The sequence below is a fragment of the Egretta garzetta genome, unplaced genomic scaffold (assembly GCF_000687185.1).
Source record: "Egretta garzetta isolate BGI_Z169 unplaced genomic scaffold, ASM68718v1 scaffold11, whole genome shotgun sequence".
Lineage (NCBI taxonomy): Eukaryota > Metazoa > Chordata > Aves > Pelecaniformes > Ardeidae > Egretta > Egretta garzetta.
In genome coordinates this window covers 2,212,822-2,234,712 of record NW_009258621.1, presented here as the reverse complement: position 1 = coordinate 2,234,712, position 21,891 = coordinate 2,212,822, and the positions used below count along the sequence as shown (strand labels likewise).

At 43.7% G+C, this 21,891-nt stretch overlaps 1 protein-coding gene across 2 annotated transcripts in view; it reads left to right on the top strand.

The window, feature by feature from the left end:
- The window catches only part of TOGARAM2 (TOG array regulator of axonemal microtubules 2), a 45,557-nt gene extending 32,887 nt beyond the window's left edge, over window positions 1-12,670 (top strand). For both annotated transcript variants that reach the window (XM_035903645.1, XM_035903646.1), the window contains 6 exons: window positions 285-402; window positions 1,357-1,460; window positions 2,815-3,019; window positions 4,212-4,428; window positions 10,060-10,146; window positions 12,419-12,670. In XM_035903645.1, the coding sequence (XP_035759538.1) occupies window positions 285-402; window positions 1,357-1,460; window positions 2,815-3,019; window positions 4,212-4,428; window positions 10,060-10,146; window positions 12,419-12,663 (976 nt within the window). In that variant the 3' untranslated portion in view covers window positions 12,664-12,670. The remainder of the gene's footprint in view (window positions 1-284; window positions 403-1,356; window positions 1,461-2,814; window positions 3,020-4,211; window positions 4,429-10,059; window positions 10,147-12,418) is intronic.
- Window positions 12,671-21,891: the final 9,221 nt, after the last annotated feature.

The window sequence follows — 21,891 nt, the reverse complement described above, 5'->3', positions numbered from 1 at the left end:
TTGTCCCATGGGATCCTGCAGTCCCACAGAAGCATACCCCTAATTTCAGAGTGAAATTGTATTTTCCTGTTGCCCTGGGTTCTCCTTTTGCCTCTTGTGCTCAGCTGGCAGCATTGTGCAGTGGCAATAAGTGGAGGTAAATATCTCTGCTGAATAGGTAATAACCTTCATGATGAGTTTAAATTCTTTAACACTTTTCCTTCGTTTATTTAAAAGGGTAGGGAGAAAAGACGGTAATAGTCTGTAGGAAAAACGGTAATTCATTTCTCTCTTTCCTATGTCAGGTGTTATGGACGGAAGATGCTGAGTATATTGATGGGTCATCGAAAATTTGATAAGTATTTGAAAAAGTCTGTCCCCTCACGTGACTTGGAAGATGTTATGGCAATAATTAAGCAGAAAGTAAGTGCTTGGCATGAGAAATGTCTCCTTTATGCAAGTACTGAGATTGCTAATATGAGATTAAACATACCTAATCTTTCTTTATCTCATTCTTCTTCTGCTGAATCATTTTGGTCCTGGGAATGAACTGTTGTTCCTTAGCCTGTTTATCTGCAGACAGCGAAGGAACTAGTACGGTTAGAAATAAAGTGGGTGTATTTTGAATATCAGCCTGAATTACAGAAAAGGGAAGTAGGAGAAAATGGCTTCACCTTCAAGCACAAAACCTCCCGCAATACCACCCCTCACCACTCCCAATAAGGCAAGGAAGTGAGAATAGTGCTTCTGAAGGTAATACGGTCTTTGCAACAGACAAAGGAAGTAGTAGTGCCAAAAAAATGTCCAAATATACAGAAGATGCACAAGGCAATCACAATTAATACATCTATTGTCTGTATTCCGGGAATACTGCCCTGATGTCATGCACTGTGGAGCTGGAAGAAGCTTTGTGAATTCAGCATCCAGTGGAAAATCATCCCTATTTTTTTTTTCATTCCTCTCGATTTACATTCTAGAAAGGAATGTGCCTTTCTGGAGGAGTAGGGAGAGTGAGTGTGAACCAAATCAACTCCCAACACAATCAGCCAACCTGCACAGAGTCCAAAAGTTTCCCACTATTCCATTTAAGAAGGCTTGTTCCCTACCAGTTTGCATTATTCCCGTTTGTGCTCAAGACTAATGAATTCAGGATTTTATGCTGCTGCCCATAATGGTAGCACCTATAACCTGCCTTGGGTTATTGGAAACAAATAGTAGACAATATGCTGAATCTCTGGCCTGTCTCCCTCTCTAAGTTATGAAGTGTTTTCCTAAGCCTTTCTTGGCAGCAGTGATCCTGGTTATAACTTGTGTTTTAAACAAGTAATTTCCTCTTTTATCTTCTATAGATTCATGCTTTTTATATATATTTTGTAGGGGATAGGAGACCGTAAATGTGAGCATCCATCTGCCAAGCACCCCAAGAAAGCTAGGAACCGCAGCTTGATGATGGCCCAGGACAACTTGCCTTCTGATGGAGGGTACTGAGCACTTCTGTTATATCTGACAAAGCACATGACAAGCTTTACATGTCTCTTCCTTAGTAAAATCTTTCTGGTGGAGATGAGCTATGCCAGTGATTTTTACCTTGCCCCACAATCTTCTATGATAAAAAATGTCTACTTCTGCATTAGGCTGAACACAAGTTCTCTGGAGGTTTTTTCACAAAAACTGAGAGAAAGGAAGAGACAACCACCGGTTGCAGCTCAGAAGATCCAGTGCAGTGGCGAGGACAGTGTTGTGGAGGCTGTGAGAGAGTCATGTCTCTGCTGTTTGACTTGGGACAAGTAATTTCAGTTGGGGTATTCTTATCTGAGTGGAGTCTTTTTTAGATGGGTGGTTTGATGAGAAGTCCTAGTCTAGAACCAACATGCCATTCCTCAAATTAGCACTTTTTCTGCATGTGTTTTGGCCTGGCTCGATCGTTGCTTTCTGGCCCTCATAACCAGTAAGACAATTCCTGAGCAGTTCTGATTGACAGACCTCTCAATGTGGACTTTTCCTGTAGCTCTTCATGTCATTCAGACCCATTACTGATTGATTGATGGACAGTATGGTTTTTTTGTCCTGTGCTGCAATCAGCATTCGAGATAGGAATTTGGTCCTTGCTGTCTCCCCATGCCAGCAGGAGAGCTACTTGTAACTGTTCTCCTCTGATAACAGGGTGGATTTATTTAGCTCTGTTGTGTTCACCAGTGGCAGGAAGGTGACTGCACGACTTGCTAGCATGGTTAGGATCTCCACATGCTCATGGCAGAGACACGTTGATCCATGAGAATTGTTGCCATTGGGTTTATTAAGTTGTGGATCCAGTCCCTAGGAAAGCAATAATGTGAGTGTAGTAGTGGGATGGCTGGCTTCTGTTTTTATCTCTGTTACTGGTCCTCTGGATCCTTTCAGATATGCCCCTTAATATCTCTGTGTAGGACTCATCTGTTCAGATGCATCTGAGCTATTTATCCAGATTCTCATGCCTGTTGTAGAGACACTTCTTCAGAGTAATTAATTTCCTTATGATACAGACACCTCCCATAAGATGAAGCATTTAAACTTTGAAGTAGTGCCTATTTTTCCCCACAAAGGGATGCTAGGTGAATACCTGGGAAGACATCTGAAGATAAATGAGTCCCATCCTTGGTGCCTTGGTTATCCTAAGTAAGCACTAGTGATAATGTTACTTGCAGATTGTCTCCTGTAATGATTGTCATCAGATCAAAGTTGCTTTTCAGATCAGGATCTAGCTGAAATCACATCATTAGGAAGTCCCCTCAAGATGTTTTCTTCACAATTAACTGAAGATATTATCAACAATAGTTCTTTGTTTTTATTTTCCAGTTCCAAGTCTGGTGCTGATGTAGTCATCTTACCCCGTCAGACAGTCCGTCGCACAATACTTCGGACTGTGGAAGAGACTGAACAACTCAGGGAGCTTTACGATCTCCTGACAGCCAAAGAGTTTCGAACACGAATAGAGGGAGTGGTGCTTCTCCTAGACCACTGCAAAAGCAACCCCCAGTTCATCTCTGCTAACATCGTCCAGGTATGTAGGGTATCTCTCTTGCTCCTTTCCTGTTAGCTCCATTCCCAAGCCTTTACCAGTAAAGTTAACTCAGTGTGTCTTGGCAATACATACTAATTTTTTGGGACAAGCTGGTCCCTTCTCACCCAAGATAACTTAATTCAGCTCCAGACTTCAGGGCAAGTAATTTCAGTCCAGATGTATTTCTCTGGCAGGTGCATATTGGTGCTGTTCATGAGATGATGACAGAATTTACTCTTGCTGTAGCTTCTGCTGTCTTCTACAAGTTAGGTTGAAATAAAGGAAATCCAGCCACTGAAAGCTTGGCAATTCCTCTCTAGAAGAAAAATGGGTTGGGATGGGGGAGAGAAGTATAAGGCTGAGTTGATTTTAAAAAAAATTTTTTTTTTTTTTAAGGATGTTCCTGTAAACTTTACCTTGTCTTGCACAGACACGACTGCCTATTCACTTCCATCCTCATCCCTTTCCTGCTTGGGAAAGACTGTTATCACCCTTCCTGAAGGTCCTTTTTTCTCTTTGGAAAGAGGAGGAAAATGGCTAGAGACAGATCGCCTCTTCCTTCTCCTCCCAGCAGCTACATTTTTCCCTTTTTCCGGAAAATGGTGACTGATAACGTGGCTGTCAAGGAACTGAACCTGCTCTAATGAGAACTGCACAGCACATTAAACTTCAGAAGTCTGCCTGTTAGCTAGACAAATAGTCTGCATCCTGAAGAGTTCAACAGATCCCGACACTCCTCCAGACGCAGTTTCTGAGACAGATAAAGCAAAACTTGGATGCCATCCAGCCACAGTTTTGGCAAAATTAGAACTATCCTCAGTACTTGAGACAACTTTATGGAAAAATGGGCATTGTAAATGCCTGTTTTCATACCTCTATACCAAAGATACTATTTTGCATTATTAAAATGGGATTAATTTAATGATTTATAGGTAAAGAGAAACATCATGTGAACTATCCTGTCCCCACCCCACCCCTCTTAATAAAATATGAAAATCTTTTCAAGCAGCTTGAGGTTGTACAACCACTACAGTGAATAGCCCACAGGAAAACAGTGAAATTGGGCTAGCAAGCGCTGACCTGACAGAAAGGATTACATTAATCTTCTACATTGCTGGGTACTTGTTTCTTTATCCCTTCTTGAAACAAAGACATTTTAATCCAGCTTTCATGTCATTTGTTTTCTTCACAGATTTTTGATGTTTTTGCCCTGAGACTTCAGGATTGCAACAAGAAAGTGAACCAGCAGGCACTGGAAGCTCTGGCTTTGATGGCACCCATGCTCAAAGATGCCTTACACCCAGTGCTGGTCCTTCTGTTAGCAACAGTCACTGACAACCTGAACTCAAAGCACTCGGGGATTTATGCTGCAGCTGTGAAAGTGCTGGAAGCAGCCATTGCTCACTTAGGTAAGGCTAACTTTGGACATTGACTCTCCTCAACTGTGGCTTCTCTGTCTCTGAGTCAAGTGAACACTAATCTGTTGGTAGCTGTTGTTGTCTGATGAAATATCCAGCTGCTGCAAAATGTTTATGAAGTCCTGCCTGCATTCTTTCTGTCCCAATCTGTTGTATCATGTGATGTGCAGCTGAATGGATGCTGCTTATCACCCGGATCATTTGCCTGATTCTTAATTCAGTAGAGAGGACATTATAGGGATTATGTTAAGTTCATGCCAGAAGAGCATGAGGGAAGTGACTAGCATCTGTTGTGACTGGTTTTCCCCCTTCCTCCTGGGAAACTGTATGTGTTTTGGTTTTATGGAATTGGATTTCTCAGATGTGTGTTCTGTTTACATCCACTAAAACAAGATGAAAGGAATGTGCTTTTTCCTTGAAACACATGCTGGGAAGGGTGGTGGAGGCTTTTTGCTCATGCTGGGCTCTGTTCTATGCTCTGGCAGTGGTGGCTCTCCTGAGCAGATGTGTCTGGCCCTTGCTGACACCAATATGTAAAGCTTTGAACTCAGTTACTCATTTTGCAATTTGAGGTAGTAGTTTAGCCATGTAAAGCCCAAAGGAAAATGTCCTTTTGAATTCAAAGACTGAGACCTTGAATTTAATAAGATACTGTGTTATGAAAGATCACAGTGGAGATTAGATGAAGGACGAAATGCTTGTTCCACAGTCAGCCTGGAGGTGTCCATGCATTGTGGGGTTAGAAATGCTTTGGTTTCCTTCTTCCAGAAGGGTAAGGAGCCCATTATCGTCCCGTTGATGCCTGAGGATGGGGCCGCAAGTATGCCTGTTGATGTAAAATACGTACCTGCAGTAGGGAGAGGGTGAGGTCACGATCTGCCCTGTGTCCTGAACCACATGGCCTGCTGCAGGTTGTACAGCATGTCTTCTTCTGCCTACCAGGGTCACGCTGGAGCTCTTGGGGATGCTCAGGCTCATTTTGGCTGGGAGCACCTGCCCTGCAGAGTGCACTTCCAGCCCATCCCTTACTGCTGTCCAAAAGCTATGTGTTTGCATGCTGTGGACTGGAAAATACAGTGGCATGTTCCTTCATGGTTAACACTACAGAAGTCTATGTTGGTGTCTTTACAGTTCATCAAAACAGCCGTTAACAGCTATGTTTTGGTCAGTATATTTGGAATTATTCCCTTGTAATCTGCTTTAGAAACTGATTGTATGTGTGTGGGTAGTATGTATTTCTTAAAAGCATATGGAGATACTGTCCTGAAGTTAGCTCTCTGCTTCCCCTCACCTGGCACAGGTTTCAATTTGCCTTAATTTGGAGGCAGTAGCCTAAAAATAAGGGACTCAGAAAAGCAGAAATGACAGGATGGGAGTAAAGTAGAATGGGATTACACTGAGATTTTTTTTTCTCTCACCTCAGTTTTATGGTTGATATTAATGATTCACAACAATGGGTACAAGAATAGACAACTAGGTGGCTCTCTAAGCGAAGAAGGGGCTGGTAGGGTTGGCTGCAGCCAGAAGGACATGGTTGAAAAGCAGACCCAAGTCTGTAGCAAGTGGTGTTCTCTGTGACTCTTAGGTTATTCTTATGCAATTTATTTTAGGTAGCTGGATTGCCTGGAGGATCCAGCTGGAAGGATTTAGTGACGAGGTGTTGATGTTAGATCGCCTGGAGGATCCAGCTGGAAGGATTTAGTGACGAGGTGTTGATGTTACCCGGTTTTCTTTTTGCACACATTTTCATCAGGGAGGAAGACTCAGGTTGCTCTGTGTAGCTTGCTGGAGGTGTTTGCATCTGCCCACTGAAACCTCAGTAAAATGTTTAAAGTTTGGTGAGATGAATCCAGGCCTGAATTTCCCTCTTGATCTTCTGGTGTAGATTCAGAAGCACACTGGCAATGCTTGTGCTACCACTGTCATCACTGCAGCTACGACCAGAAGTTTCTGGTCCCTGGGGCTCTTCATCTGCTGTTTACTCCAGCTCTGACTTCTGTTGAAATGTGAGATGAGTGCTCGGGTGTGCATACTTATGCATGCAAGGAGTTTGGGTTCAGAAAGATGAATACCATCAAACCCAGATTTGTTTTACACCGATTAAAGTCTACTACAGAAAATCAGGTTCCACATAAAGTGTTTGGGTTCTATGGTTGATGCCAGGTTTGCAGATCACTCGTGTAATTTATGCCATATATCAGAGGATCTGAATTCCTGCTTAACTGGTGAACCAGAAGCTGTGGTGGTGCCGTCCTTATGCACCAGTTCCCAGACAGGATTGAATGTGTACCAGCATTTCCCCAAAGTCCCAGGAGCCTTTGGCTCTGTGCTGCTTGTCTGCTTTGGTACAGAAGGAGCCAAACAATAAATCCTGGAGTACAACTTAGCTAGAACTCGGGGACAAAGGGATTTTTGGAGGTTGTTTGGGCCCAATTTAACTTCCCAAATGAATTGCTTTGCCGTAGGTGTGAAGGGACACTGGCCCATCAGAGCTTCTGCAGAACAGCTTCCTGGAACACTCTACGTTATAGGCATTAGCTGGTCCTGTCTATTTTCCACCCTTCTTCTTTGTCTTCTTTTTTTAAAAGGGAATTTATGATTTGCCAAGTTCATTTCTTTAGAACAAACAAGTATAAATCCAGCTGTAAATGATGGCTTGTTCCACATGTTGTTCTGCATGGGGCAAGATTGCTATAGCCAATAACTACATAGCCAAGGTCTGCTGTAAATTCCCTTGCCACACAGATTTATGTCAGCTGTGAAAATGCAGCACGGGGTGAATATGCCTGAAAAATGTAGTGTTGAAGAGGCAGGTCTTAAAAGGGAATTAACAACTTTCTCCACATCAGCTGCTTTGCAAACTCAGTGAATTTGCTGACCCTGCTGCCTTTATGAGTCCCAAGTATAGGGCTGTTTCTGACCATGAAGTGGGGAGAAGGGTGAGACCTGCACTGCTTTTGGCCCTTACCCGTTTCTTGTGGTGCCTGTGAGAGGGTTGGGGAAAAGTTGCAGAATCCTGCTAACAGAGGATGCATCAGATATCAGGGTTTTGTATGGAGGTTTCTGTCATTCCCCTCTCAGCAATTCTGAAAGATCACTGTAAATTTCCCATGCTGGCAGATGTCAGAACAGGAGCAAGGCACATCTGTCTCTCATCACACTGACTGTACCTAGAGACAGGTTCAAAGAAACAAGGTGGGATATATTTTCTTGTTCTTCTCATTTTTATGGACGTTTGCAAAAATTCAAACAGGCAACTGAATCACAGATATTTCAAAATTCAACACCTAGGGCTTTGGTGGGGGAAGGAAGGTTCTGCTGGAAGAATGCATGAATGAAACCTTCCCATAGGCTTTAAAATTGTCTGCCTTTACAATTTAAAATCAAGTGGCAAATAAAACCCCCCCCCCAAACTCTAAATGATTGTGCAATGCTCCTAGCTTAGAGTAAGTGAGCATGTCTTGCCCCGTTGCTCCACTGAGTTTCATAGCTAAGAGCCCAGCTATTGGTCCAAGCCTCTGTGTTGACATGCCTCAGGTTTCAAGTTTTATGTGAGACTTCCTCATCTGTCACCTTTAGTGATCCATGAAAAAATGCAAGCTGGTTAGAAAATTGCTTGATCACTCAATGTAAAAACAAAAAAAAACCACCCCCAAAAAATTAAGAAAGAAAACCACTCCTGAGGCCAAAATTCTACCTACAAACAAACTAATTTGCTTCCAAATAATGTCTGAATTGTTTATTTAGCTTAACCCTTACATTAGCTTGGACATTCCCAGCTGAAGGCCACACACATTAATTAGCTGTGACCTGGGACCCTAATCCCACTTGAGTGAGCCACCTTGATGGAGCCACCCTAGATGAAGGCAAGTCAGCAAATCAGACCCAACTGCAATGGGACCAAGACACAGACCTTGCTCTCCTCTGACATCTGTCCTACCCTGTCCTCTGTCATGAAAGAAATGTCCTTCAGATGGCCACTGCCTGATGCCAGGGTGTAGAGTCAGGCCAGCAGCCCAAGTAACTCCTGGAGGAACTATCCCTCTGCAAGAGGGGAAGGGAAATTTTGCCTGTAGGTGTTAACATAGCAAAGATGGGACCTCAAGGAAAATGAGAGCATGGAGAAGCAGATTCTTCTTTTGCTCACATTGCAAATGCTGGGCTGCTTGTTCTGTGGCCAACAGGTTTAGCCAATATGTAGTCCACAGAATTAAAGCTGAGTTAATAAGAACTGAACTGCCTGCTGCCTTGTTTTCTCTAACAGCCATTAAAAGCTCCTGTCTTTAGGTCTCTCAAGGCAGCTAAAGTAGTGGTTGGGTAATTTTGTTATTGACTCGAGCTTTAGTGTTTCAAAATGCACAGGGCATTTGAAACCCTTAAATTGAAAGGTGAATAGTGCCTATACACTTAGCTTCCTAGAAACCAAGGCAACAAACAGTTCCCCCTCACCCACCTAAACCCCAAGCGTTCCCCTGAAAATCTGTGTGGATACCGATATTAATAATTAATTAACATTCTGTGCTCCTTCAAGACCTCCAGATCTCAGGGCATTTTTTTCAAAGCAGCAGCTGTAAGGTAACTCCCTGGGGAGGAACAGCAATTGTGGAACAGTGTCTGCCAATACTGCAAGAATGTGAGGCAGAAAGTGAAATGTCTGTTTAAAAAGGTGAATGAGAACAGTGTAATTACCAAAGCAGAAGCTTAATTAGGATAGCAGGACCAGTTCTTTACTGCACACTTCCAAGAAGATCATTAGGGACTTCCTTTTTATCTCTCATGCAAAAAGGAGCACTTGATAGCACAGTGCTACTTAAAACCTCTTTGGGATTTGGCTCTGTTCACAATGCAGCAGGTTGCCTGCTTTATCAGTGCCACTCCCGGTGACACTGCGAGGTGTCGTAGAGCATCCCACCTGCATCCTGCCTCCAAGAAAAGCTTTGCTTGGCTTATCAAAGCGGTAAGACTGGAGGCTTCCAGACCAATCCAGGCAACCGTTTATAAATTAAACCAAGACCCCAAATCAACAGGCAGCATAGGAAAAACTAAAGTATATATGACAGTCAAGTATTGGGAAATTAGTTTGTTTTCCAGTCTCTCTGCCGAGGTCTGATTTCAGAGGTGTTAAAGAGCCCCCAAGAGTGGATGGTGTTGGCAGTAATTCTGTCTTGTAAGAGTAACTTGGAGTCTTGTCCATATATCCCAACAGGTAAAGATTTAACGCCAGCTTATCCTTAAAGTGTTAATGGACGTGTGGACTTTTGAGCCTTCTCACCCTTTTCTTTAGAGCAGGGCGAAGGTCACTTCTGTGAAGCTCTGGGATGCAAAACCTTCCCACTGCTTACATGTGATTTAAATTTTGAGGGCCCTGATGCGAAATGTTTAACACAGCTCCTTGTACAGCAGTCAACTTTGGATTGACGAATGTGAAATGAGAGCTTTTCTTTTTGAATTTAAAATCCTCCTAGGTAAAGGAAAGAAGGAAGGAAAGAATAAAAGTACCCAGAAACTGGCAGAAATTTACTTTATTTTACAAAATGCAGTTACCCCTGCCCTTTCCCATCCGCACTATTTTTTTTCTTATAATCTCAGAAGACTGAGCAGAAATAAATGTTTCTCTTTCAGATAACACACTGCTGCTGCAAGCATTGGCCCCCCGCGTGCCTTTCCTCAGCGGCCAAGCTCTGCTGGATATCACAGAACATCTCTCAGGTATCACCTACTTCAGCTAATTTCCACTTCTAAGTCAAGAAGTCTTCAGAGGGAATATTTAGAGGGAATGCCTCTGAATAGACAGTGCAGTAGCTCATCAAACACTAGAAGGTCCAGAGCTTGTCCCTCCTGCAAAATATGCATACTAGGTGTATTTGGCAGGGTTTGCCTGACTGCTGCGGAGGCATGAAGTACATGAGATGAGGACGGCGCTTGGGCTCCAGCGCTGAGCTCTCACTGGGGCATCTCGGGACCCGCCTCCAGGAAAGAGAGGGGCTAAAAATACCCTGTCTGGCTCCTCTCTTTGAAGGACAGTACAGTAAAGGTCATGGAGGTCTCTTAAGAGGTCCCTGTACTAAAGCAAATGACCATTCTTTAGAAAAAATTGTGGCAAGTGGTATTTCTGAGCATCAGTTTGTTTTATCACCACGGGATTCTTGTTTCCCTGTTGGAAACTTTTGATGCTGAATCCTGCAGAGCCTGGGGGTCATAGCGTAGGTGAAAACTCAACACACATGTTACAGGGAAGGATTTTGAGCAAAGCAGGATTTGGGGGCAGAGGGGCAGAAGCGGGCAGTTCAGCTCAACCTGCTGAGGCTCCCTGCCTGCACTGCAGATATGACCTTGGACCCTGAGTATTTCAGGATGTGCAGTCTATTTCTATGTCAATGTTGTCTGACACACTACAAATGCAATTGATAATTGATTTATAATAGTAGCTTGCTAAGTCAGCAATAGCCAAGGAATGGAAAAAATTACAATCTCAGTATATACTACAGAAGACTATTTCTAGCCTTGCTTTAATTAGGGCTAAATCCACTACTAATTATACCAGCATCTTTTAATCCAGGGTTTAATACACTTTGCTTCTTCATTACGAATCTCAAAAGGGCATGTTTAGCCATAGCGCATGTAAAAGGGCCTTTAAAGATAATTTGAATAAAGTAAATCTCCATAAACATAGAATTTAGATTTACAGTTATTTTAATCTCTTTTTCAAATAAAGCATTTGAACATAAATTGGGACTACTTTAGAGAGAGCAGATGTTCTCTCCGGGATTTAGTGGGAACAGACAGCTCTTTTTCTTCTGAAGCTCCATAGTGACCGCTCTGTTTAATAGCATTTAAACTCAAAATTGACTCCCATTTTAAAATAGGTACCATAACCCTTTTCCTGCTTACTGGCATTGTTTTTAGGTACTTCCAGGAGCTGTTTAAATGCTGATGACTGATGCTAGATTAACAGCATAGAGAAAGTGAAGGTCCTTCCACTATAAGAATAAGAAATGGCTACTGCATAACACTTCCACTGAACAAAAAATCAGAACTCTGTCTCTAGACCATGTCAGATTTTGATGTCTCAGCAAAATCTGCCATGCAAGGAGCCTATTGGTAGTAAATTTTTGTTTGTATTTAGTACAGTTCAGCTCAGAAAATGAGCTGAGAGCAGACTTTAGAGAAAATGAGAGGAAACGCTTTTTTTTTTTTGTTACATTTCAGACCCCTGTGTAAGACTTTTTTATCTCTATTCCCCTATTTCAGGGAACATTGTGAGAGTAAATGCAATTAAACTTGTGAGATGCTCCAATGCCATGGCAATGGGGTCTGGGTAATTATCTAAGACATTCTGAAGTTTGAAGCAGCTGTTCATTAGAAGCCACCAAGTATGAGGGGGGGGAAGCTCAAATTAGACCATTCTGCCAAAGACATCAGTTAGTCACTGATGTTTCTAAAAACACTGTCAAGCAGCACACATCTTTTGTGGGCTGGAGTTTTGAAGCGTGGTATAATAGTGCAGTTTGCTGTGCACCACTGAGCAAAGGGAACTGCCAGATTAGACTTTTGGCATTTTTCATCAAAGGTCACAAAAAAGTAATCATCCTTTTTATTAGAAATCTTTCAATTACCTCTCTAAGCTGCATTTCAAAATCTTCAGCAGCTGGTTTAGACAACTTCTTAATGGAAATAAACAGCGATTTGACATTTTTGTCGTTTGTAAGGCAGAAGTGGATAGTGAAATGATTTATGAAATGCGTATGATTCACTTTGCTAAGTCTCTCATGGATACAAAGCTTCTGATCTGGAGAAATTAAGGTCCTTGGAGGTTGGTTGTTCTGTTCAGTGGATGATCAGCCACTGTTGCCTCTTTCTGGATCATCAGGCTCTTTGTGCTTGCTGTTATTAGCCAGAAAAGCCTTCCAAGAATCAAAAATAAAGGTAGGTACTTGTTTGCATTAAAGTTATCAAGAATCTTGTCTCTCTTGTCTTGCAGTGCTTGTGGAATCCGTTCATCCTCAGAAACCCCAAGCTGTCAAGCGCTGTGCTCTGCCTGCGCTCTGGTTCCTCCTGAGAAACGGGGCCCTGCCTGTCCGAAGCGGCAATGTCAGAGCTGTGGTCACCAAGCTTGCAAAGAGCCTCTATGAAGTGATGGGCTCCAAGCTGAAGAAGTATGCCGCCAGCCAGCCTCAGCATGTGATGAAAAACCTCTGCGACATTTTGGACCTGAATGTTGGGTGAAGCCTTGGTGTGGAAGCTGATGGGGAGGTGTTGAGTGGAATAGGTGGAGGCAAAGGTGGATGTGGTTTTATTCTTTGTGCTTGAAGAATGGGATTCACCCTACAGAGTTTAAAGATCGTAGTATATTTTGTTGTTGGCTTTTAATAAAGAATAAAAAACAAAAGGAAGTATTTTCCGGAAGTTTTATATCTTGAGCTCATTTTCCCTAAGAAGCTTGCATGGATACCAAAAAAATAAAATCCATGTGTAAATGCAATTTGTAAATGTAAAAAGGAAAAGAATATATTTATATACATACTTAGAAAGTAGGAGTTGTATGTGTGTGTGTGTATATATATATATTTACTTACAAAGTAAGAGCTGGGCTTTGGAACCATTGGGACTATAGGATTAGATAGCTTGATTTGGGAAGCAGAGAATGAGAAACCAGGACCTGCTCGCCTGGAGGATGTGCGGTGGGGTTATCGGAGGATGTGCAGCTCACTGTATGTGCCAAGGTACGCTGCAGGTGCGAAGCTACCAGGTGGCCCCTTTACAAGTCTCTGGTAGCTGCTGGTGCGATGGCAGATACCTGAGATGTCCAGGCCAAGGTCAGAGCCTCAGTCCCATGACAGCAGAAATCTCCTCAGCTGCACTGAAATTTTCTTCCCGTTTCAGGGGATGCATCTTGACAGTAGTCCCCCGTGCTCCCCTGTGCATTGGACTGATGTGGAAGGTGACCGGTGCCATCTGACTGCCTCCCAGCGCCCTGGGGTACCCCTGGGGAGGTGCAGGAGAGGGGCTCAGGGCAGGGGGCTCTGCCACCTTGCAAGGGGTGACACATGGGGGTGTGGGGCAGTGAGTGGGCTGGGGGTGTCCTACATAAGCCAAGGAGAGGTAAGCTGCGGGCAGGCATCATGGGACAAGGTATAGTTTTTAAAAATATATATATTTTCTAAATGTCTTTTTTTTTTTTTTTTTGCATCTTCTGAGAATTGAAGGGTTTGCCTTATATGCAGACCAATCAAGCACTTCTGAACCTGAGATTCAGGAAACAGAGTGAGGAAGGGATGTGCCAGTCCTCCACCATACAAAGGTTTGGAAGCACAAGGGAGAAATTATGAGAGAAGAGAAGAAGGGCTGAAAGCAGCAGATGTTGGTGCATCTGTATAATCAGATATGATCAGAGCAGCCTGATCGGTGTTCATGACATCCTCAAGATACTGGCAGAGTTTTGAAAGAAAGAAAAATGGAAGTTTTGGGGAGAAGAAAAAATAGTAAAACAAGAGCATGAAACACCCTGGGCCCATGGAAGGTTCAAAGAGCCTTGACAGGTTCTTTACGGGTACAAGGACCTTGCATGAAGCTGGGAGGCCAATTAATACTCCAGGGAGATCTGCCCATCCCAGGGGTCTTGGGGTTCTTATGTTTATTTTCTGCATTATTTGGTACATCTAAAGCTATACTGGACTACAGCTTGCCAGATACAACGTTGCATTCGGTCACCTCTTAAGGAAACTCTTTTTAGTACAGTACTAAAGCGGCGAAGTTATTTAGCAGACTCTTCTAAAATGGTTTTTTTTTTTCTTTTGCTGCTGTTTTGTGGTTTTAACTCCCAACTTTTGGTAGCAGGGAGCACTTGGGAACTCGTGTCTGTGAAGTCTTGGCATTCGATCTAGGCCAGGGACCTGGCTCTGAAACACCAGTGCCTCTGGGGGGGTCCTGCAGAGCCTGGTGGAAGCCATAGTCCTTGCAGATCTGCTAGAGCATTTTGGAGTTTAGCATCTCAAGAATTTTTTCTGACAGCTTACCAGAAAGAGGGACAGCCTGGTAGCACACAAAGCAGGCGTGACAGGGCTCCACAGAGTACACATGTGTGCACAAATGCTAGGGGTGAAATGCTGGAGAATGTTAGAAGGTGGCTAAGTTTAAATAGCAGGTCTTGAACTATGTCACTTCATTAAGCACCTGCAGTTTGCTACTGCCCAAGATCTATTTTAACAGGCAATTTTTTTTTTTTGTCTTTTTCTTTAGCGGTTGGCATCTCTAGAGGGCCTCCTGGTTTTGCTTCTTCTACCTCTAAAGTTGTTCTTGCTGTTTCCCCTCCTCTGTAGATCTCTCCCTCTGGAGTCCTGTAAATGCTGCTCTGTGCAGGCTGCTGTTGCTGGGCTGAATAAATGCTCTTTGGTTTTGCTTTCTCTTTGGCTGTCCTCGGGCCCTTGGGAATGTGGGGGAACGTTTCTGCACTGGGGAGAAAAAAAACCTTTTGTGTGTGTCATATGAGGCCTCCCAGAGCCTGTTTTCATGCATTTAGCTGTAGGACTTGCAAAGCAGGTTTGAAAAGTAATGCACGTAACTGGTTTCTTAACCCTCCATCGGCCTCGAGCGGTGCTTTCATGCACGCTGTACCCCAGAGTCGATGACAATAAAGCGTTGCCTGCCGGTACCTATTTTCTGTCTAGGTGTTTTATTTTTTTAAGTCTCCAGCTGAGACAGTTTCCCCGTGAGAGGGACACCCGTACCACAGTGAGATTAAATTTAGCTGACAGTGTGACTGTCTGCAGTGGCAAGCGGAGGGGGATTAATTTGGCTCAGGTGAGCTCTCCTGCCACAGGTTTGCACAGGTGCACCTCTCAGAAGTTTTTAAGAAGCTGCTAAAGTTTTTGGGTGATACAAACAAAAGGCAGAGCATTGTTGGACCTTCTTCCAGCACCGGTAAGAATTTTAAAATTTAATTTTTCTAACTTATTATAATTTTATTACAGAAGTCTCCTCAGAGAGGAGACTGCAAGCTGCGCTTGCAGGGCCAGTTTAATTAATTTAATTATTGCATTTAATGTGCAGTGCAGCTGCTAACCCACAGAAGTTAGTATAGCAAAAGAAACATATGGCAGTCTTGTGCATTGGTTTACTCTTCCCTATGTCCTGCCAGAGCCCCAAGATGGACCCTGGCTGTCACAGATGGTTCCTCCTGCTTGCTGAAGGTAAGAGTTGTTGTCAAGGGAAGGTGGGGGAGAAAAGGTAACATGGTTTCTGCCATAAAGGAGCAAGGAAAGCTTATGTTCACCTGCAGAGTAGGAAGAGAGTGGTCTTGTGCCATCTCCCTGTGCAAGGGGGCATTAGAGCTCTGAAGTTTATGAGCAGAGAGGCTGGCGCCCTGCACTCTGAATCCAGGCTGCAAAATTCATCATTTCCTCAAATGGGCATTTTCTTCACACCAAGAGTCAGAGCACATGCCTGGTGGTATGGCTCATCTGCTCTTCAGAGCGCTTGTGCCATGTGGATGTGTTAGCTGGGCCCTGAAACTCCCTGTGGAAACACAACCAACAAACCCCTGAGGGAACGTAAATGCCTGAACTTGGCAGTGCCAGGAAGACTTTGGGGATGGTGTGGAAAAATGAGTGGCTGGAGAAGGAGGACAAGGAAGGATGGACCTGAAGTAGTGTGTGGAGGCTGAAGGCTCCTCTTGTGAATAATGTTGATGTTGCCTCCTGGTGCTGCTGTGAGAGGTGGAGCAGAGAATTAAGGAATGCACCTGAAGGGAGTTGCTTTTGCAGAGATGCAGCTGGGTCATGGTGTGTAATAAGGTGATTCTGGTAGAATTTGCTCTTGCCAAGGTTAAAGGCGGGCTTGGGAACCAGCTGCTGAAGTGTCTCTCAAGCAGAAGGAGGGGGGGCTGTGCACTGAGGTGGCTATTTTCATCCTTGTTAAATAGCAATGATGAGAATAAAAGCGGTTGCATTGCTACCAAATCTCTGACAGCTGACACTGAATCCTGATACTGTGATACTGCCTTTGATACAGGCAGAGGTGAGAAAACCACCCCAGTTAAAATTAGAGTTGACCTGAACTTTTAAGCCTCCACTCTGCCTTGGTATCTTTAGCTGAAAAAGAGGGTAACTTTGGCCAACAAGCTGCCCCTGTGGATCCTTAAAAGCCCCCCCAGTGGCTTTTGAATGCAATTGGCAGTGGTAAAGGAGCTTGTAAAGCCTCTCTCTGTGCTGATAGCTGTGCCCCGGATAACTGGAGGCTATGCTGCTTTCACAGCTGTTTAGCACGTTTCACCTCTGCTGCATTTGAGAGCAGAAAGTAAAAACTCTGTCCCCTTTGGAGGCTGCGGTGAAGGCTGCAGGATGCGCAGGTCTGTCGCTACCCCCCCCTGGGTCCTGCAAAGGGCGCAGTGCCCAGCGGCCGGCACTGCAGTTCTGCCCAGGCTCCCAGGCACAGCTGGCAATTTCGTGTCCCTTGTGGTTTGACTGCTGCTGCTCTGGCTTCCTCTCCAGCCGCATGCACATCTATGCACACATCTATACATGGAGACACTTCCTCTACACAATAGTCCTCCTCTGTGTACGCTGTCAGTGTATATAATACATCAGGCTATAAAGCTGCTCTGTGTTGACACATTTCTGTCAGTGCAAATATTCAAATAGTAGGACATGTTATTTCAAGAAGGGAAATTGGCTATACTAATGAGATGACTTTCATAGGGGTATAGTTGTGCCAATATTAGGATCTCTATTGCTTTGACTGCCGTATTATTCTGGCAGGTTTTTATTTTCAGTATCACCCAGTGCAGACAAAACACGCTCCTGTTTCCCCAGGGACCAGCTGCCCTCCAGCTAAACCAGCCCAATGGTCAGGTAGGTGCCCTGGCAGGCTGGACTTCTGCAGCTGTGGGACCTCCCTGCGCTGTCTGGCAGCTGCTGGCAGGTACTGCTCTTTCATTCCCCAGTGATCCTGCAACTAATCCTCTGTTTGAGGGTAACAGCCGGCCTCTCTTCTGGTCCTGCCCAAGGCTGACAGGTCACGTTTCATGCCCGTAGGAAGTTATTTTTTTGCAAACTTACAGATTGCTCTTGTCCCAGTTAAGCGTTGGCCTAAAATCTTCCCTACTGTAATTCCAGTAAGGAATAAATCTGTCCCACCATACCCTTTCTTCACTGGCCTTTTCCTCCTCTTCCTCTTTTCCCAAGATTTCTTTGTGCCATCTGCTGCTGTTACTGATTATTCAGCCTTATGTTGGTGTCATGTATGTGTTTAGGGGCCAGTGTACCTGAGAGGTCCCGTATAGAATAAAGTTTTCTAACTAGCTCTTTTCCATGCTCACAATAGGCCTGAACGAAGAAAACTTGGCCCAAATCCCAAAGCTTTGCACATTTGCAATCTGAGTAATTTCTGGCTCATAGCTGTCTTCAGTCACAATTTTATCTGCAAGAAGAGGAAAGGCATTGCACTGGGAAAAGATGTACTGCTTTTAAAAAGGCATATATATGTATATTTACCCAGGACAGCAGCCAAATAGCGTGGTTTGTAACTTGTTTGCAGAAGGATGAGTTGACCGTGAGGCCACCAACAGGTGAGGAGGGTTTCTCAAATCTATTTATACTCCAGCCTGGGTGCTGTTCAGCCCAGAGCTATGTGAGGATTTATTGCCGTGGGCCAGCGCTTGCCAGTGTAACAAATTCCTGCGTGGCTGGAACAAGCGCTTTTGGGTTCAGCTCTGGCTCTTGGTGGACTGTGCGATCATTGACAATGCTGCCTTTTAAGAAATTATTTAACAGTTTCATTTCATAATAATTTGGATCTGTTGCATGTACATTTTAATTTGTAGCTGCCATTATTCCTCTGCCTGAGGGAAAAACACTTCACAGCCCAGTGCAAACTATAACATTTTGACAGCAAAGTCTGCATGGTTGCCAGTTTCTGATGTTACTGGAGAAAATGCATGTGTGATGTGTTAATTAGGCTTTCTGAAGGAAAAAATCTATTTCATGTGGCAGCGTGTGTTTGCTTAGCTATGGATCTAATCCTGGCCTCTATGTAAAGCCCAGGCAGGGTAGCACATTGCAGGGAAGAACAGAATCCCCACTTCAGTCCATGAGGTTATAGGGTTGCCATTACTGGCACAGCGAATGTGTCCTTTTGAATTTTCCTTGGAGGCAAAATTAGGGAAATAAACTGCCTGTTTGCAACCGCCATCAATATTCTCTCAGGTCTTCTTAATACATCATAGCGAGGACAGTGAGACTTTATACCTGCCTGCACAGCCACTGTTTGAAGGGTGGCATTTTTTTCTCTCCTTAAAGTCATCACTCTTTCTTAGTCTTCAAACGTGGTAATAAACAAACATGGGTGATGCATGGTCCTCCTGATGATGCTTCCAAGTACTGGTAAGTGCTTGGCTTACAAAACTAAATTTAGATATATCTTGGGTCTTAGCTCAGTTTTGTGCAAATTTAGGAGGAAAAGAAAATCTGAGATAGAAAACTTGAGATAATTGGATCCATTGGGCCCTGTGCTAGCTTTCTGTTTACCTTTTCGCAGGACTGGCTTGTCATCCCCAAACGGGTGGGTGGGTGATGGTCAGCCCCAGCGCTCCTGCTTTGTACTTCTGTAGCATATTGGTCTCCTGGGGAGCATCATACAAAGCATAGAGAAGCTCACACAATTCCTACTCTCCTTTTTGCTGCAAGGAGTCTAAATTAAACCTATCAAAGGACTCTTAAAGGTATTAGTATGCTATTTAAAGAAGTACCTTTCTATTTTTGCTGGTTTATAAACAGCCTCTGAAGAGGTTACGACAAGTTTCATCGTGTGTTGGGAGTAGACAGGCTGCAGAGCCGTTGGTCAGCAAAGGGACACTGGGAACACACCAAGCATCCACATGCCTACTGCACTGCTCGCGCTGTGGGGTTTCCACTGGCTTTTTTTTTCCTGTGGAAAAGCTTAATCTAGCTATTTGGCTGTCAAGGGAACTCTGTGGGGCTGGAAATGGGAAATCATTGACTTGCCAGGGCTAGCAGAGCTCAGAGGTGCAGTACACACTTTCTGCCCCTCTTGGGTATTGGTGGGATAAACAGTTCTGAAGTACTGAGTTTTTCAATGTGACGAATGTAGTATTGTAATTCTTTTTAATTGTCCATAGTGTTTTCCAGATTGTTTCTTTATTGTGCAGCTTAGAGAGAGACCCTGTTACCAGCCATTGTCAATGTGCTAATGTGGACTGAGACAAAATTTGTCTAAGACTCAGAATTAGGTAACTGCTTACCAGGAGTCCTGTGACTCACTGGCTCATCACATGAAAAGCTGTGCTATGGAAACCTACTTGTATGCCAGGTGTCTTATGATAATTAATGTGTGTATGTGTATGCATGTGTTTTCTCTGAAATATAAAGATGAAAGGATCTGCATGGATATCAGATTATTGATAAAGACCTCAATATTCAAAAACGTCCAGAAAGAGGCGCTGCCTTGTGCCCTGATTGCCCACATTAACTACATATACAAGCAAAGAGACACAAAGCTTTGAAGTGGAGGAAAGCATTAAAAAAATTAAAAACCAAAGCCATTGTATTGTACTGGTAGGTTTAATTTCCAGTTTGGGTGTAAGAGATATTAAACTGATATGAGTTGTAAGAGGAGGTAAAGCTGCAAGATGGAAATTGTCCTGCTATGTTGACTCCTTAGAGTCACATTTAAAAGCCAAGCAGCTAGTGAATTTTTTGGTTTAGGTTTTACCTGTGGAGTCATCTTGGCCTTGCTATGTTATCTTTGTGGGTCTGCTGGAATGCCTGGGAAGTTTTGTTCACAGCTTGACAATTACTGCTCTGGGGAAGGACAGGTCTCTGTTAGCATCCCTTAGGCTCCAGCCTTCATTCATTCATATATTAAGGACCCAGTGGTTCAGTAGTAGTAATAATAAATGAAGGGCAGCTATAACATTGAAAGCTTTCACTTTCTCTTTAATTGCTATATAATCAACTCATCTATGCCTCAAGGAAAACTTTATTAAAGCAGGAGGGATTCGTATGGAGCAGAAGAGGCTTATCGCCCCTTTCTCCTTTAAAATAACCTTGACAAAGGGTGTACTCTATACAGTCTAACTTCAGGAATCCTCACAGGGTTACTTAATGCAGTCAGAGAGTTGTATATTAGTAAAGAAAGAGAAAAGAATATGATGAGGAGAGGTAAGAAGCCAGATTTTGAAATTCAGAACGTCAGTAATGTGGAGAGCAATTAGGGACAGTGAAGGCTGTAGATAATTTTGTGCTGGCAAAGTGGGAACAGGATAGATGCAGGGTGGGCAGACGTGAGATGAATGGAAAAGAGATCAGAGGGATAACGTGGCCCTGGCTCTTGATCACCTTGCCCTGCTGAGTACTTACTGTCTGTATCTGCACATCTTTTTTCAACATTAATATTTTCATTATTCATCCAAAATGGGCAGTGTGCAAGAAATGCAAACTTGGGATCTTTGCCCCCAGTTTTCAGATGATCCAATGCACAGTTGTGATTTTGTATTAACACTCATATTTGCCTGAGGACAACATGGAAGGGAGCCCCTAATCCATACTGCAAGCGTTATGAAACATTCAGGATCTTGCACAGGAAGATCAAAATCTCGGTTTGAAGTTCATACCTGCAACATGCATCTCTACATGCTGTAGTCATGATGGCACTGAGCGTGTCTGATGCGGAAGGATTAACAATTTGCTAATCTGGAAGGATTTCTCTTCAGGAGACGTTGGCAGCTCCTTACTGATGAGATGTGACAGTAAGAACAGGTTACTTTATGCTGTGATTTATTTCCTGCCTACCTATAGCAAAGGGGGTAACTTCTCAGAATATTCCTCTTAATGATGAAACTTCATACGTGATTATGAAATGCTTTGGATGTTAAGAGGTGTGGCAGTGCAAACACTGTAATACACTGGGTTTATTGGTAACCTGCATACTCTTGTCAACTGCATTGCCAATAGCTGGGGTAGCTCTTGAAGTCAAAAGAAGTAACTGGAGTGTGTATAGTGCTCTTGTATTCTGGTCATCTTCAGATGCTGAGGGTATGAAATTACAAGTACCGTAAAGGTTTGAGATTTCCAGTGTCACTGGAAGCAAGGGCAGCTGCCAGCTTGTTAAAGGTCTGCAGATAAAGTGCAGCTCGGAGCTGCTGGCTGCTGTTTTCGCAGCTCTGAAGCCCTGGCTGGAAAACTGATACTGCTCTGTGCAAGGAGACTCCACTGCAGCGGGTGTGCTCTGGTTTTAACCCTTAGGACAAAACCGCTACTCCGTGCTCGAGTTAGCTGTGGTTGTACATAGAAGCTCTACTGCACCAAGTACAAAATCGCCAGGTAGCTCAAGCTTAACTCAGGGCAGGGAGGGCTGGAAGCACAGCCAAGATATGCTGTGGTCTGTCAGTGTCCAGGCTGGGTCTTATAGCCTAAAAAGACATATTTGCTTAATGGAAAT